Here is a 15,280-nt window from a genome sequence, read left to right on the forward strand (position 1 = left end):
GCAGAAAAGCTCAATGGTTAAGTTTAATGCCTGGTAATATGCCCGTGAGACTATGCAACTGACAAGATTCCTAAGAAAAGGCCTACGATACAGGAGTTTAACGTGTGTGTTTCTAATAATAAGCACTCCTGTGAGACTTCATCTAAATCTATTCTACAGCCATTGGTATTGCTTCATTATATTGTAATTACTTGATTACATGTTTAACGTTAGCTACTAAAAATCTGCTCTGTGGGAACTGTGGAACCTCATTTTCCCAGTCTTAGCTCACTCCAGAGTTCTTACACAGCGTTTCTCTTGGTGTCAGTCTTCTGATGGAGCCTAGAAAGTAGCAACAGCAAACATTCTTGGAATAGTGAATCTTACCTAGTCAATGAACATAATAAAAGCAGGTTTTAGTAATAACCTACACATGGCTCGTCTTGAAAGAACCAAAGTAAATCATGTGAACATTGTGAATTTGTGGATAATTGTTTGGAGTACATTTGTATTGCTCATTTGGCCAAGGTCTGTTAAAGGCCAGTAAATTACTAAATTGCAACTGTGTTAACCTCTTCATCCCTCAGTTTTTATTTAGGTGGCGACTGGTGTCCCCATTTAAGACCATCCATACACCACAACTGTTCAGTAGTCTTGGGAGGGGCTGGTGCCACTTGCTGCAGCTTAGTTCTGCTGAAGGTGGGGAATGGAAATGAGCTGCTGGCAGTAACAGAAGGAACACAATAATCTGTGCAAGATAGTGTCAGGGTAGCTACAAAAATCAAAATACTCTATATTGTTCACGCCTGACTTTCTACTAAGTAAGACAATTCCCAGATTTTACAGAATATGCTCTTCTGGGTTTTGGTGGAGAGAGGGTTCCATCTTGGATATAACCTATAGATACCAAAGTAGCTTAACATGTAAAACAAATCATATGTAATATGTAATCATCAAATATGTATATACAATACAATACATAATACTTTATTTCTTAAGGATGCATTTCCAAGGCTTACTTTATTTGTGGGTTGGTTCAGGTAACATTTATTTAGACTTATTTTGAACCAGACAATCTATTACATATAGGTTCTCTCATTCATCTTCACAAAGCCCTGTGAAGTGAGTGGTATGATTCCCTTTTGACAGATAAAGAAGTGAATCCTCAGGAGAGGTTCAGCTTCTGCAGGTCCACAGAGCTCACAGTGCTGCATCCAGAATTTATACCCAGGTCTGTCTGACTCCAAACCCATGTTCTTTCATCATTACACTCTCCTTAAGGAGCTTATGCGTAATGGTGGTAAGGCCACTGAAATGAAAACATTAAGTAATAACATGGACAGATACAGGCAGCATGGGCTGGAAGTGCTCAATGACTGGTCCCCTAACTCTGACAAGGAGTCGTAGGGGCAGATGCTGTAGGAGTCAGGAAGGGGCTCAATCCTAGTGGAGAGCTTGGTTTGGACAGAACAATGAGTTCATGAAATCTTGCAGCCTATTTCAAGGAAGGAGGAACAGAGGAACACAGTGCCAAGTGACTAAGGAACGCAAAGTAAAATAAATAATCCAAACATTTAATTTTAAAAATTTAATGAAAAGCATAATCAAGCCCATTGACATTTGCCAACTGTTACCAACGTGCATGCACACAAAATCCTATTAAGTCAAAAGCGAGCCTTCCTTCTGAGCAATGCGATGGTTACAGGGGGGTTGATTGTTTTTGAAATCTTGCAGGGGAGGAGATTAGGGACTCGATGTGTGACGTTGAATCCTGTGTGAGCAGCTTTTGAGAATTCTGATTCACTACAGAAACGGAAGGATTATCAAGTCAGTAGTTTGCTTTTTTTTTTTTTTTTAAACTCTCACTTCAAACCAAAGTATTATCGAAATCTCTACAGAAAGAATGAAAATGGGAGACTGAAAGTAATTTCCTCGGCTCTAAGAAGTAAACTCCTTTTCCTTTCTTCCTAAAAAGAGATATTACCTAAATATTGGAGAGTTGAAGCATTTCCTAAGTTTGTTATTATATGTCTAGCAAGTTTTCGTTTTAAGTAACTTGTCCCACAGAACTTTATATATGCAATAATTCAAGTTAAGGAAAGCTAAAATCTTTGGGCTTATAAAATAGAACAATGCTATATCTACTACTTAGAGTTTCTGGCTTTTTTGTAAACAGAACCTACTGGTCTCTGATTAGATGACCCTAAGTGTAGGAGTAAGGTTGATATAGGCCCCAAATGGAAAGACCCACAAAGTATCTGGGGGAGGGAGCAAAGGGAAGGAAATGCCCCCATGGACCCCTCTCCTCCTCCCTGTTGAGAATCCTGGGAGTGCAGAGAGAACAGCTATGGCAGGAAGGGGAAGTGGCCACACGGGGCCTGATGATAGCAACTCTGGCTTTGAAGATGTCTCTGGAAAGGCTTTGAGGTTGGCTGCTGTGGATCTGGTTGTGGATTCTAATGTAAGCCAGTCATACAGATTGTGATGCAAAACAGAGCAGGGTTGCCAACAGCCAATCCAAAGATGTAGGGGCGGCAAACCCTGGTGATTTACAAAATGCAGTTGAGGCTCCTTACCTTGGGAGGAACTTCTGGAAGCTGGTGAAGGACTGAGTTACAGAGATTTAAGGCATATCTGAGAGTTTCCAAGGTCCAGGAAAATATTACAAAGTTTAAAAAATGGTTCAGAAATGTGCCTTGTGATACATTACCCAGTGCATTGTGTACTTTTCAAACATGACCTTGTCTTCCTCCCAGAAGCTTTCAACTTAGGCTTAAACAGTAAAGAGTAAAATCAGTTTGATTTTATAGGGCTTAATTTCATTCATTCAACATCCAGAGCACATTTATGGAGTACCCACGGTGCTGTAGGACCAGGGCCTGCATGTTATTTTGTGAAAAGTAAAGTACTTCTTTGGACATCCAGTGGTTCTGAACCTTTCAGAAAAGATCACCCCATACTGGCTTCTGAGACGTTTGGGGCCACATGTATGGCTCTTCATCCCTGTCAGTATCAGTCCGCACTCTTTACATGCCCTTCTACCCTGCAACTGAGTGTCCCTTTGATATCACCAGTGTTCTTCCTTCAAAAACATTTTTAAATTTAGTGTTTTTTAAATTTTGAGACAGAGTCCCACTCTGTTGCCCAGGCTGGAACGTGGTAGCATGATCATGGCTCACTTGCAACCCTCTCTCCTGGGCTCAAGCAATCCTCCCACCTTAGCTTCACAAGCAACTGGGACTACATGTCACCACGCTCAGCTAATTTTTGTATGTTTTGTGGAGAAAGGGTTTCACCATGTTGCCTAGTTTGGTCTGGAACTCCTGGGCTCAAGCAATCCACCTGCCTTGGCCTGCCAGAGTGCTGGGATTACAGGTGTGAGCCACTGCACTCGGCCAAATTTAGTATTTTGATTGAGCAAGTATAACTATTCTCTCCTCATTTTTGTCCCTTCAAATACTGTACTTCTAAGTGACAAGGTAGAAAATGTTCATGGGGGGGATATCTACCTCCATAAGAATGAAATGGCCAAGGCCACTCTGTCATGAATTGATATATGACATGCAACTTTTTATAAAAAGGATACATCTGCGAACCTTTTATAAAAAGGATATATCTACGAATATATACGTCAGAAATATCTTTTAAAAGGGATGTGTACTTCACTGGACAGATCAGTTGTCCATAGCTACTAAGGCTGCAGAGAAGTTAAAACTGAATGTTTATTTAAAATGTCTTCATCCAGCCTTAATGCAAGCCTGGCTGGCTGGAATTATTCTACATCTCATTAACTTCCTCTCTTCATTTCTGCACACAAAGACCTCATTTGTAAACTTTGCCCATATTCAGCCAGCTCCAGATGTTCCAAAGACAAACCATTATAATGACCAACTCAGTGTTTCCTGCATTTTCATAAGCACCTGGTAATCTCTCTTCAAATGATGATGGGAGTTCTTTAGAAGCTGAGATTCTCCATCCTTTGATAGTCCTCCTTCTGAATTGGCTATCCAACTGTTTTTTTTTTTTTTTCTAGTTTGTTAGCAATTTCAGAAAGAGGTCAGCAGTCACATTTTCAAAGATCAGAGAAAGCAGTGATTCCAGGTTGCAAATGTACTCTCTGTCCACTCAGATGTGCGGGCAAATGTAGTTACTTAACTATCTATCAATACTGTTCCCTACTAGCATCCACTTCCTCAAACTTCAACTTGTCAATTAATAACATTGCAGACTCTTCTGGTTTAGACAGTCACCTCTCCAGTTAAATATTCTCTTTATTCAAAGTTGAACTCTCTCAGGGTATGTGTGAACTGTCCCTGTTTTATCCTCCATTTTTTAGGTGAGCACCATTGGAAACATAGGGTCCTTGTCCCATGTGGACACACAGAGCTGAGAACATTGCCACAGACCTCCCCAAACTTATGCATTCCATCTCTGCCTTAACTGTCGCCCTCATGCCAAGTGCGGCTTTCAACTGTGTCATGTTGAGCCACTCTTGTACCTTCTTTAGTTTTGATCATGTACATATATTATTATTCAAAAAGTAAAATAACTCAAGACCCCAAAGGATTTCTTTTTTCTGATGATACTTCTCAGAACCTGAATTTTCCATCACTTCTTTTAAAACTCACTCTGTAGGTATTTGCTGTTCTTACATATTGTTTCTCAATACCAATGGTGACTTTCCAGGCCTCAGATTTTTCCTGCTCTGTGAAAGTTTCAACAATCCTAGAGCATGGATCAGCCAAGTTTTCTTTAGCCTTAAACCACCGCAGGAATCTCAGTTGATAAATTCTGCCTTATCTTCCTGCCAAATTAATTACGTGTTGTTCAGCGAACAGTTCCGAATTTTCTCTCTGCAGAAGGCTCTGTGCTAAGACCTGTGGGAGGTACAAAAAATGAATAGGATGTAGTCCTTTTTCTAAGAAGCTTAGAGTTTAAACACTAAGTCTAAACCATCGAGGTCTTATTTATCATGGACAGCTTCTTCCATTCTTCTTCTCTTTCTTTGTCCATAAGAGTAACATGAAAGGGGAAGGGTAAGTACTTTTTTCTTTTTACTAAGAAAGGCAATTTACCAGAGTTGGTGAGCTGTAGCAGACAGTGGTGAGGATTCCAGAATTTTACTTCACACATGGACGTGGATGTGGGGGCTTGGACCAAGTGTGGCCTCTGAGTCTCACGAGACAGCTGGCCCGTGCCTGGGCTCTCTGCTGTCATACCAGTTAAGCCGCAATGAAGTAAATCACTCGTGGTAAAGCCAACAAGAAGATATATCATATAATGAGAAGGACGTGACATTTTAACATATTAGTTTTAAGCCTGTTTACAAAATAATTTATGAAGACAGTTTTATTTGAAGAAATGAAGTGTTTATAAAGAAAACAAACCAAATTCATCCAGTGTAGGAATCCGGTGAATATATATATACACACACACACACACACACATATTATATATATACATGTATATGAAATCTTTTTAAATGATGGATGACTATTTTTAATGCATATAAGGTATATTTTTATTACTTCAAGTTTTTTAAGTGTGGGAAAAAAAAAAAAAAAAAGGCCTTGATACAGGTTAATCCAGTACAGCCCAAGTTCTAAATCACGGCATAGACACCATGAAAAACACATTATTGCCAAAACTAGGCTAAGGATTTAATATTCATTTCATTCTGCTTTACCAGCCAAAATTGTATGGCTTGTCACAGCCTGTATTTTCTCATTATGACATTAGCAAAGAACACTGAGCTTTATTGAGGAAATTTAATTAAATTGAAAAGAAAGTGTTTGGCTCTAACTAAACTGACACAATACAAGGAATTCTAGAACTGTGCTCTGAGGGGTCTACTTTGTGAGGAATGGCAGGCCCTTGGATTCATTTTTCCCTCAACCAGTATTTTCAAAAATGTCTATTTGCATAAAATCTCCAGGACACTATTTTGAGTTTTCTTACATTATTGAAGTAACAAAAATGTATTTGCCAATCATTAACTCCTTGTTCAGCAACTAGATACTAGGCCAACTGGAAACATGACTCAGGACCCTTGCTACATCTTCCTGTCAGCTCCACAGTTTGTTAATTTGGTTGGTTTTCAGATCTTCTGTCAAAGATTGATCAAGTGAGATGGAACATAGCAAGTTTTCTGCTTTAACTGAACACTTTAGTTAAGATCCCAAATTATTAATTTCTGTTTTTTTCTCTGCCATCTCTAGCTCATCATTGGCAAAGAGTAAGTTAATGCTAAACAGGTATAGATATGCATTTTATCTAAGCATTTCAAAATAGCACACTAAACTTTAATTTTGAAAAGTTTATACAATAAAAATATATAAAAGTAGACCAAATATTGTAATGAATCCACATATACTCTATGCTCTATTTTTAACTCATGGCCAATCTAGTTTTTTGTTTTTTTGGTTTTTTTTACTGCCTCTCTTCCAATATAATTTGAAACACATCCGAGACATCACATCATTTTACTCGTATGTATTTTAGTAGGAATCCCTAAAAGCTAAAGGCTCCTTAAAAAAAAAAAAAATACAATACCATTATAATGGATTAAAAATATTAATAATTCTTACTAATCATCAAAAGTCAGTGTTCAGATTTCTAATTGTTTCAGAAACAATTTTTTGTGTTTTGTGGTTTGGATCAGGATTTAAATAGAATCTACTTGCTGAGTTCCTTGTCACTCTGCTTTTTTCATTTTGAAAATATTTGTTGACGATATTGGGTTGTTTATCCCAGAGCATCTGGATTTTGCTGATTATAACCCATTGTTTCATTTAACACGCTCCTCTCTTGTGTGTTTTTTCTGTAAATGAGTTGTAGGATCCTACAGGTTGAGTCAGATTTAGGTCTGACTTCATATTTGGTGTCTCCCCTCTTCAGGAGGCACATCATGTCAGAATGCCTTTCTTTCTGCCATGTTAGTACCTGTTAATGACCACTGATTAGACCCGTTCATTTATCAGGAGTTGTAAAATGGGGATGTTCTAATTTTATTATATGTCTGCTAGACTGCACAAAGGAATTTTAAACAAAAGAGTACCTGTCACATCGTAGGTGCTCAATAAAATATGTATGGAATGAGTTAATTTCCATAAGAACCCCTGTGACAACAGAGCAGAGGACAGGAAAGCTAAGAAGGTCTTGAGATGTGTTCCATCTTAGGTCCGGCACCAAGCATTCTTGGATGATTAAAGAGCCTTTGCAATTGACCAAGCCCGTGACATACTGTTCTTGCAAAGGCTTCCTAAAGAAAAATGCGATAGTCTTACTAGACTCAAAGCTCAGCCTAATTTATGGCAAAACAACCTTGCCTTTTATCTGCCATTTAGCTGTATGCCTACTAAACACTAAATCGAAAGAGTCTTTATAAATATCAGCTTGATTTTTGCCCTTGACACAGTGTATATAAAATACCTATGGTGTGGGTAGGTTTGAAAACACTGTAGGCTTTTATCTTTATTTTTCTGACAACACAGAACACATAATCACAGTAAATGTTTTCAGTGCCAAAAATTTGTCATGGGCATTGTAATCATGATGCACAGCTATCAAGTTCTTATATTTAAGATACAAGGTGTAGTGTTTTACATTCTTTGCTGCTGAATATTTTGGTTTTCACTCACTTACACCTGTGGAAAGCAATATAACAAATATTCATCCCTACTGTGTTCAGAGCACACAGCAAGATGCACTAAATCAAACTAGTCTTTGTTGAGACATGAAGTCTTGTGTGTATGGTACAAAGAATATAGATGTAACCTGAGGTAGAATTTCATATGACAGAGGGACACTAATAACATGCTTGGGTCTTCAGAGGGGAGACATATCCCAATAGTTTGTTAAAATCATTAGTAAATTTGCATGAGGTAGGGACAGGCTTTGAAAAAACAGTAAGATTTGAAAAGATGATAAGGACCATCTAGAAGAAATGACATGAGCAGAAGCATCAGAGTTTACATCTTCAGAGCACATTCAGGGGTAAAGAGCTCCAGTTAGACTAGCCTGGCAAATGTCTCTAGGCAGGCATTAAGTAACAAAAAAACATTGGCTGGTGCCATATTAGTGAGGGCCTTCTATGTCAAATTGAAGCACTGGCACCAAGCAATGGTGAGAGACTCAAGGCTTTGAGTAGGGATGTGATGCGACCTGGTCAAGCACAGACATCAGAAATGGATTCGTGAGGAAAGAAGGGGAAACTGGGCCAGGTGTGGTGGCTCACGTCTGTAATCCCAGCACTTTGGGAGGCCGAGGCAGGCGGATCACCTGAGGTCAGGAGTTCAAGACCAGCCTGACCAACATGGAGAAACCTCATCTCTATTAAAAATACAAAATTAATGGGTCGTGGCGGCATGTGCCTATAATCCCAGCTACTTGGGAGGCTGAGGCAGGAACATTGCTTGAACCCAGGAAGCAGAGGTTGTGGTGAGCTGAGAACATGCCATTGCACTCCAGCCTGGGCAACAAGAGCGAAACTGCATCTCAAAAAAAAAAAAAAGAAGAATGGGAAACAAATTAATTCTTTATCATTAGAGAGAACGAATGTTTTGATAATTAAGAAGCTGCAGGTTTGGGTGACTCAATGAAGGAAAGGAGCCATGAAGTATGAAATCATATTAGAATGATTTCAAATAAAAGAGGAAAGTGAGGAAAAAGAACTGCTTTGGAGTGAGATAAGAATTTAGGGTTGTAGCACGGCCATGTGTAGACATTTAGAAGGCTCGTCATGGTGGCTCACGCCTGTAATCCCAGCACTTTAGGAGGCCAAGGTGGTTGGATCACTTGAGCCCAGGAGTTCAAGACTAGCCTGGGCAGCAAGGCAAAATCCCATCTCCACAGAAAATTAGCCAGGTGTGGTGGCATGTGCCTGTAGTTCCAGCCACTCGGGAGGCTGAAATGAGAGGATCACCTGAGCCCAAAAGGTCAAGGCTGCAGTGAGTCATGTTTGCACCACTGCACTCCAGCCTGGGTGACAGAGTGAGACCCTGTTTCAAAAAAATTTTTTTTAATTTAAAAAAGAAGTTTAGAGATGTCCTGAAGGAAATATATTGGGCTGCAGCTTAGGAATGAAGTCAGATTAAATGCAACAATTTAGGAATTTTCTGTAGAAAGACAGTAATTGGAATCTACCTTTAAGAAGCTCTCAAATCTATCCACTTCTCCCTTGAGCTCCCCAGCTACCCCTACTCATTCAAGTATTACCATCTCTTACCTGGACTGTTGAAATACCTCCCAGTCGAAAGTAGGTACTTCCTGTGGGATCTTCCCACAGCTCCCTGATTTTTTCCCTCCAGACCTTATTACAATGTGTAATTCGGGCTTGTTTAATGTTCAGTATGGAATAGTTATCTGTTGTATTTATCCCTGAAGATCCATCAACTTCCACAGTGCGTGGCACTCAAACATTTTTTTTTTCCAACAAAAGAGTCAATGAATGTAAGTACTAGAAAGTAGAGAAAAGAGTTAGAGAACTTTAGTGAACACCTTTAGGGCACAGGAAGAAAAAGTGGGAAAGTCAAGTAGAAAGACAAAGAACCAAGAGAAGCCAGGGCACAATAGCTAAGGGAGAGGGGAGATTCAAGGTGGGGTGGTCATAGGGATTGATTCTGCGGATGGAGGAATAACGTGAATAGCTGACATTAATTGAGTGCTTTTTGTGTGCCTAAGACTTGGCATGGATTAACTCAGTTAATCTTCACAATAACTTTGGTAGGAATTATTTGATAGGAATCCTTATTATAGAGATAATACAGGTGAGAATAGACACCAGAAATATTAGATACTTAGCCCAAAAACAAACAAGTGGAGGAGCCATGAGTCAAACCAGGCCATCTGGTTCCAGAGCAAGGAGTCTTAACCACCCTGCAGCCACACCAGCTCCTGCTAGCAACGGGACAGAAGATAGTTTAGTGGGCTAAGGAGTGTGGTATTAAAGATGCAAAAGCAAAAGGAGGACCAGCTGCTCTTTGTAGTCTTTAGTCATAAAGAGAGGATGGCAATGCCTATGATTCTGAGTTAGGCTATTTCCACATTAGGTCCCCAAATCTACAGAAGTTACAAGAGCACTCATGTATCGCCAGCCATGAAAACCTGAGGAAAATGCTCTTATTTCAGGAACAGGTAGTTTTTGATCATGTCTTCAGGGTACTCTATCAGCTGCCTTGACATTGACTTTGACGTTGACTTTTTTACTACATTCCAGTGTTGTTATTGACTTAAATTAGTCCTTGAGCGAGAAGGAAGAAAGAATCTGACTTTGGCAATAAAAAGCCTTGCAGTATTCCAACTTGCTTTTTCAGTTTTAAATAGTTCTGTGAATCATTCCTGTTTCCTTTTTTTTACAAGTGGGGAAGTAAAGTCCTGCCAGAGCTAGACGGAAAGGCACCTGTATTTGCATTTTAACCTGAGTTTTGAATAGCAAATGCACAGGTACAAGATCCACCAGCAACAGCAAGATCAGCCAGACATTCTGGAAATGTGCACCTGAATGATGAACTGGACCAACTGGTGTCTGTCATGTTGCAGAATGTCGCTCACTCTTAAAGCTCACACATGTTAAGTTGTTGGCAGATTTATCAATTCTTTTAATTAAAGGACTAGGATGATGATATGAGTAACGGAACTATTTTGTTCCTAATTGATGCAAATCTTAAAAATACGTGACTAAAATCTGTTCCCAGAAGTTCTCATTACAGAAGCCTTTTAATTTGTTTTAAGATATATGCATATACATTTCTCTTTTTGTTCCTTCAGATTTCTTAATCGATGGTGATTTTTCCTAACCCAAACTCTAACTGCAATGGTCAGCTTTCCACATATGGGGATAGAATTTTTTTTTAAGCCTTCCACTCTGAAAGTAGGGGTCTTGGCCTCACAAGGACAACTCAGCACCCTGGCCTCACAAGGACGACTCAGCCCCCTTTCCAGATGCTGGCAATCCAATAGAAGAGCACAGAGGAGATGAAGCTCTTTTTAATATTTTTTATCACTTTTTCAAAAGTTAATTCTCTCTTGGAATTTATTCTTTAAAAAAAAAAAAAAAAAAAAAAAAGGGCCCCTTACAGCATCAGAATAGTGTCTTACTTTATCCAATACTTCAGGTTAGACCACACAGCCTGACTTTGTCTGACCTATAAAATTGCCCAGTTCTCTTAGGCCTGTTCATGGGCAGGGAAAAAGACTGCAAGTACAAAACATACGGTTCAGGTTGAATATTGCAAGAAAAATATAAGAAAAAGTATTTCATTTTTTTAAAAAACTTCTTAACAATTTATGAATGCTTTGCTGAGGAAAATGCTTTTCAGAGGTTGAATATTGCGTGACAATATAAGAAAAACATTTTTTTTTTTTTTAAAAAAAAGCTTTTTAACAAGCAGAATTAATTCATGGATACTCTGCAGAGGAAAATCATGGTGTCAGGAATGCTTTTAAGCTTGACCACTCCTAACTTGAATAAATGATTCTGGGTGCCTGTTAGGAACATTCACAGTATTGTCAGAGTCTTATTACAACGTGCTTTTGAAGCCAGCTTACTGCTTTGGAGGAAACATTGACAAATGGGTGCTTTGGGCTGCGCAGGTCATAAGACTGTGTTTTTGCCAATTGAAAATTCCTGTGTTGTCAGCCATCCAGGCCATACTCCTTGGTATCCACAAACCCAGAGCTTCTAAAGGAATTGGGATTTGCCAAAATGACACTGGTAAGCAGGCCAGCAATACAGTTCTATTTTTGTTGGCTAATTTAGTGACATTTGTTTTCAGAAGTGTAATTCTAGGAATGTTTACTTCAAGCTCACACCTGTTGTCTCTTGAGCGAGTGTGAGGGATATGTTACCGTGAATTATAATCATAGTGATAAGAGCTAGCAATTAATTAAACACTTTATGCTGGGGACTTTTCTAAGCACTTGACTTGCATTGCCACATTTAAATTTACAAGCACCCTATATGATAGGTAATATTGTCAGCATTTTACAGATGAAGAAACTGAGACACAAGGAGATGACGTGACCTGCCTAAGGTCATAGAGTCCATGCTCTTCATCGCCCATCCCCCATGTCCTTATCCAAGTCTCTCTGAGAAAGGAAGCACTAGCACTGATAAATATGAGTAGGGAAATTAGCATCTGCAGATGGTCATTCATTGTGAAGAGTTGTTGAAGCTATCTGGGTGGGTACTGTTCCCAAGCCATCATTTCAGTATGATTGAGAATTAGAAAGGTTAAGGCCCTTCTACCACTTACTTCTGTCTGCCAAGAAAGCATCCAACATCTGTTAGTGTCTTCTTTTAAGAGTCTGGCCCTCAGTGCTCCTGATGTAAAACAGTCTTTCTCTCTCCCATGGTCTGTGCTACCGTATGGCGCAGTGAGGCACTGATACACCTCCATAGAGAACCAACCAAAGGGTCTGGTACTCAAGCATTGGATCGGTGGTAAGAAGCATTTCCCATCACCCCTCCCTTCCTCCTCCAATCTTGACATCACTCCTCCTTCGATTAGGAAGGCTGGTTCCACATTGTTATCAGGCCACTCTTAGATCACTTGGGTTAGAAAATCCCACAGCCAACACCTCTTAAGTGATAAGATTCTACTCTCAGCTCCTGCCTGACTCCCTTCTGAACTTGACTTTTTGAGAGAAGAAGCGTGAACCCTCTGGAATAATTGATACTCATTTGCAGCGCACTCTTAGTTCTCATTGATGGCAAAGATGCCTGTAATGCAGAATAACCATATTTTTCGAAGGCCACATGCCATAGTTCACAAAGCCTTTTCTCAGGTGGCATCCATGAAGTGGCAGCCACAGGTAACTGAATCTTCAGGCCTGATCCCCTCTTTCGTATATCATAAATATCAAAAGGCAGTTGGGCTGAGCAAGAACAAGAAGCATAAGAAATTCTGGATTATTTTATCCCTAAACAATGATCTATAGGCTATGATCCTTCAAGGTGTTTCCTAGCTAAAGTATAGGAACAGCTTCTCATGTTGGTTCAGAGACAGCTGTTCTGACAACCAGGGTTGTCTTACTTTTCTGCGCAGCTTTGGGTGAGAAATACCAGGTATTAAGAAGTCCGTTGTAGGGGAGAATCATACAAAGTAGTAGAAAAAGAACTTTATCATAGAGGAAAACACCCCGTTTGCAGGCATTCTTCCTGAACACTGAAAAGGTCCTGAGTGTCAAAGCCCCACCTATACCCTGAAGCCATCTCAACAGACTCGGACCTAGACCTTGTCTCCTGTCATTTTCTTTTCAGAGCATTGCCATCTCTTTTGTCTGGCTGCATCCAACTATTTTTAATTCCCTTGCCTTCCTACTGTCTGCTGAGTGGATAATTAAACATGAAGTACTATGCTTTGTTGAGATTATGTTTTTAAAGGACTTGCGACAGGAAACTGAACGGCACCTTCGAAAGACGCACTTTGAGGGCCGGGTGCGGTGGCTCACACCTGTAATCTCAGCACTTTGGGAGGCCGAGGCAGGCAGATCACGGGGTCATGAGTTCAAGACCAGCCTGGCCAACGTGGCGAAACCCTATCTCTACCAAAAATACAAAAAGTATCCAGGCACGGTGGCGGGTACCTGTAGTCCCAGCTACTCGGGAGGCTGAGGCAGGAGAATCGTTTAAACCCAGGAGGCGAAGGTTGCAGTGAGCAGTGCATTCCAGCCTGGGCGACAGGGCGAGACTCTGTCTCAAAAAAAAAAAAAAAAAAAGAAAAGAAAAAGGTTTTGAGAAGAAAACCACTAGCTTCCAACAAATTTAAGATTATGAGAACAGAATTCAGACAAAGACACATTCTAGCTGTGTCTTCATGCTGAGAAAGATACAAGCTTGTAGAAACTATTGGTTGTTGGTTTCTCTGCTTTACTACTTAAGAGTGTGGACCCTGGAGTTGACTGCTTGGGTCTCTGTCACTTATGTGCTGTGTGATATTGAGCAGATTACCTTGTCTCTCTGTGCCTCCAGTTTTTCATTTGTAAAACAGAGACAATAGTAGTACCTAGCTTATAGAGTTGTTGAGAAGATTGAATGCAAATGAGCTTTGTAACACTGACACATGGAAAGCACTCAATCCGTGCTATTAGCGAAACTTTTATGGAGGGTTGAGAAAACATGTGCTTGTTTCAGATTTGCATAAAATTCCCATCTTGGAGCCATTATGATAATCCTTCCTGCATGTGGCCTAATAATAACCTCAAGTGATTTTATTTTGATTCTTCATCTCTCAGCCACCCCCCTGGGAGGAATAACAGGAGCTGTGTGTCTGTATATCTAGAGCTCTCTGATAATGAGTAGATGAGACGAACAGACCTTTGGGTTGACTGGCTTCCTGGTTCTTTTTCTCATTCAGGTGCTGGAAAGCTTCAAGATCATGGACTATAGCCTTCTGTTGGGAATTCATTTCCTGGACCATTCCCTCAAAGAGAAAGAGGAGGAGACCTCACAAAATGTGCCTGATGCTAAGCGGCCTGGGATGCAGAAGGTTCTCTACTCAACAGCCATGGAATCTATCCAGGGTCCAGGGAAATCTGGAGATGGGATAATCACAGAGAACCCAGACACGTAAGTACAGCCACACACCCACCCACCCTCTTGATTGTGGTAGCCCACGTCACTGGGTAATTATAGACAGTCACATTCACCTTAGGGTGGGACTCCAGGAACTAATTTCTACGTGGTGCTAAAATGGGTTAAACTGGTCTCCATTTCTATTCATTTAAAGACAACTAGATGAGTGGCAGTTCCTCCAGTTATTACTCCTTCACCCACTTGGTTTCTTTTTTCAAATGGCTCCATTTTTTTTTTTAAACAATGGCTGAAAATGTTTTTGTCCCCATTAACTACATATTCAAAACATTCACCACAAGAGGAAAGAATAAACTTTGAATTTGAATAAACATGTTTTATTATTTATTTTTTATTTTTTTGAGACAGAGTCTCCCTGTGTCACCCAGGCTGGGGGGCAGTGGTGCCATCTCAGTCCACTGCAACCTCCACCTCCCAGGTTCAAGCGATTCTCCTGCCTCAGCCTCCAAAGTAACTGGAATTACAAACATGCACCACTACATCTGGCTAATTTTTGTATTTTTAGTAGAGATGGAGTTTCACCATGTTGCCCAGGCTGGTCTCACACTCTTGGCCTCATGTGATCCACCTGCCTTGGCTTCCCAAAGTTCTGCGATTATAGGTATGAGCCACTGAGCCCAGCCTGAATAAAGATGTTTTAAGCAAATACACAATGAGAATGATGTTTGCAATTCAGAGCTTTTTATCTGCCTAAGGGGATTCTGTTGT

At 40.1% G+C, this 15,280-nt stretch overlaps 1 protein-coding gene across 3 annotated transcripts in view; it reads left to right on the forward strand.

Moving 5' to 3' along the window:
* The window catches only part of PIP5K1B (phosphatidylinositol-4-phosphate 5-kinase, type I, beta), a 316,932-nt gene that overhangs the window by 198,349 nt on the left and 103,303 nt on the right, over positions 1–15,280 (forward strand). For all 3 annotated transcript variants that reach the window (XM_011970143.1, XM_011970145.1, XM_011970144.1), the window contains one exon: positions 14,337–14,548. In XM_011970143.1, coding sequence (XP_011825533.1) covers positions 14,337–14,548 — 212 coding nt within the window. The remainder of the gene's footprint in view (positions 1–14,336; positions 14,549–15,280) is intronic.

This window comes from Mandrillus leucophaeus, unplaced genomic scaffold, assembly GCF_000951045.1.
Source record: "Mandrillus leucophaeus isolate KB7577 unplaced genomic scaffold, Mleu.le_1.0 Scaffold93, whole genome shotgun sequence".
In the NCBI taxonomy this organism is placed as follows: Eukaryota; Metazoa; Chordata; class Mammalia; order Primates; family Cercopithecidae; genus Mandrillus; species Mandrillus leucophaeus.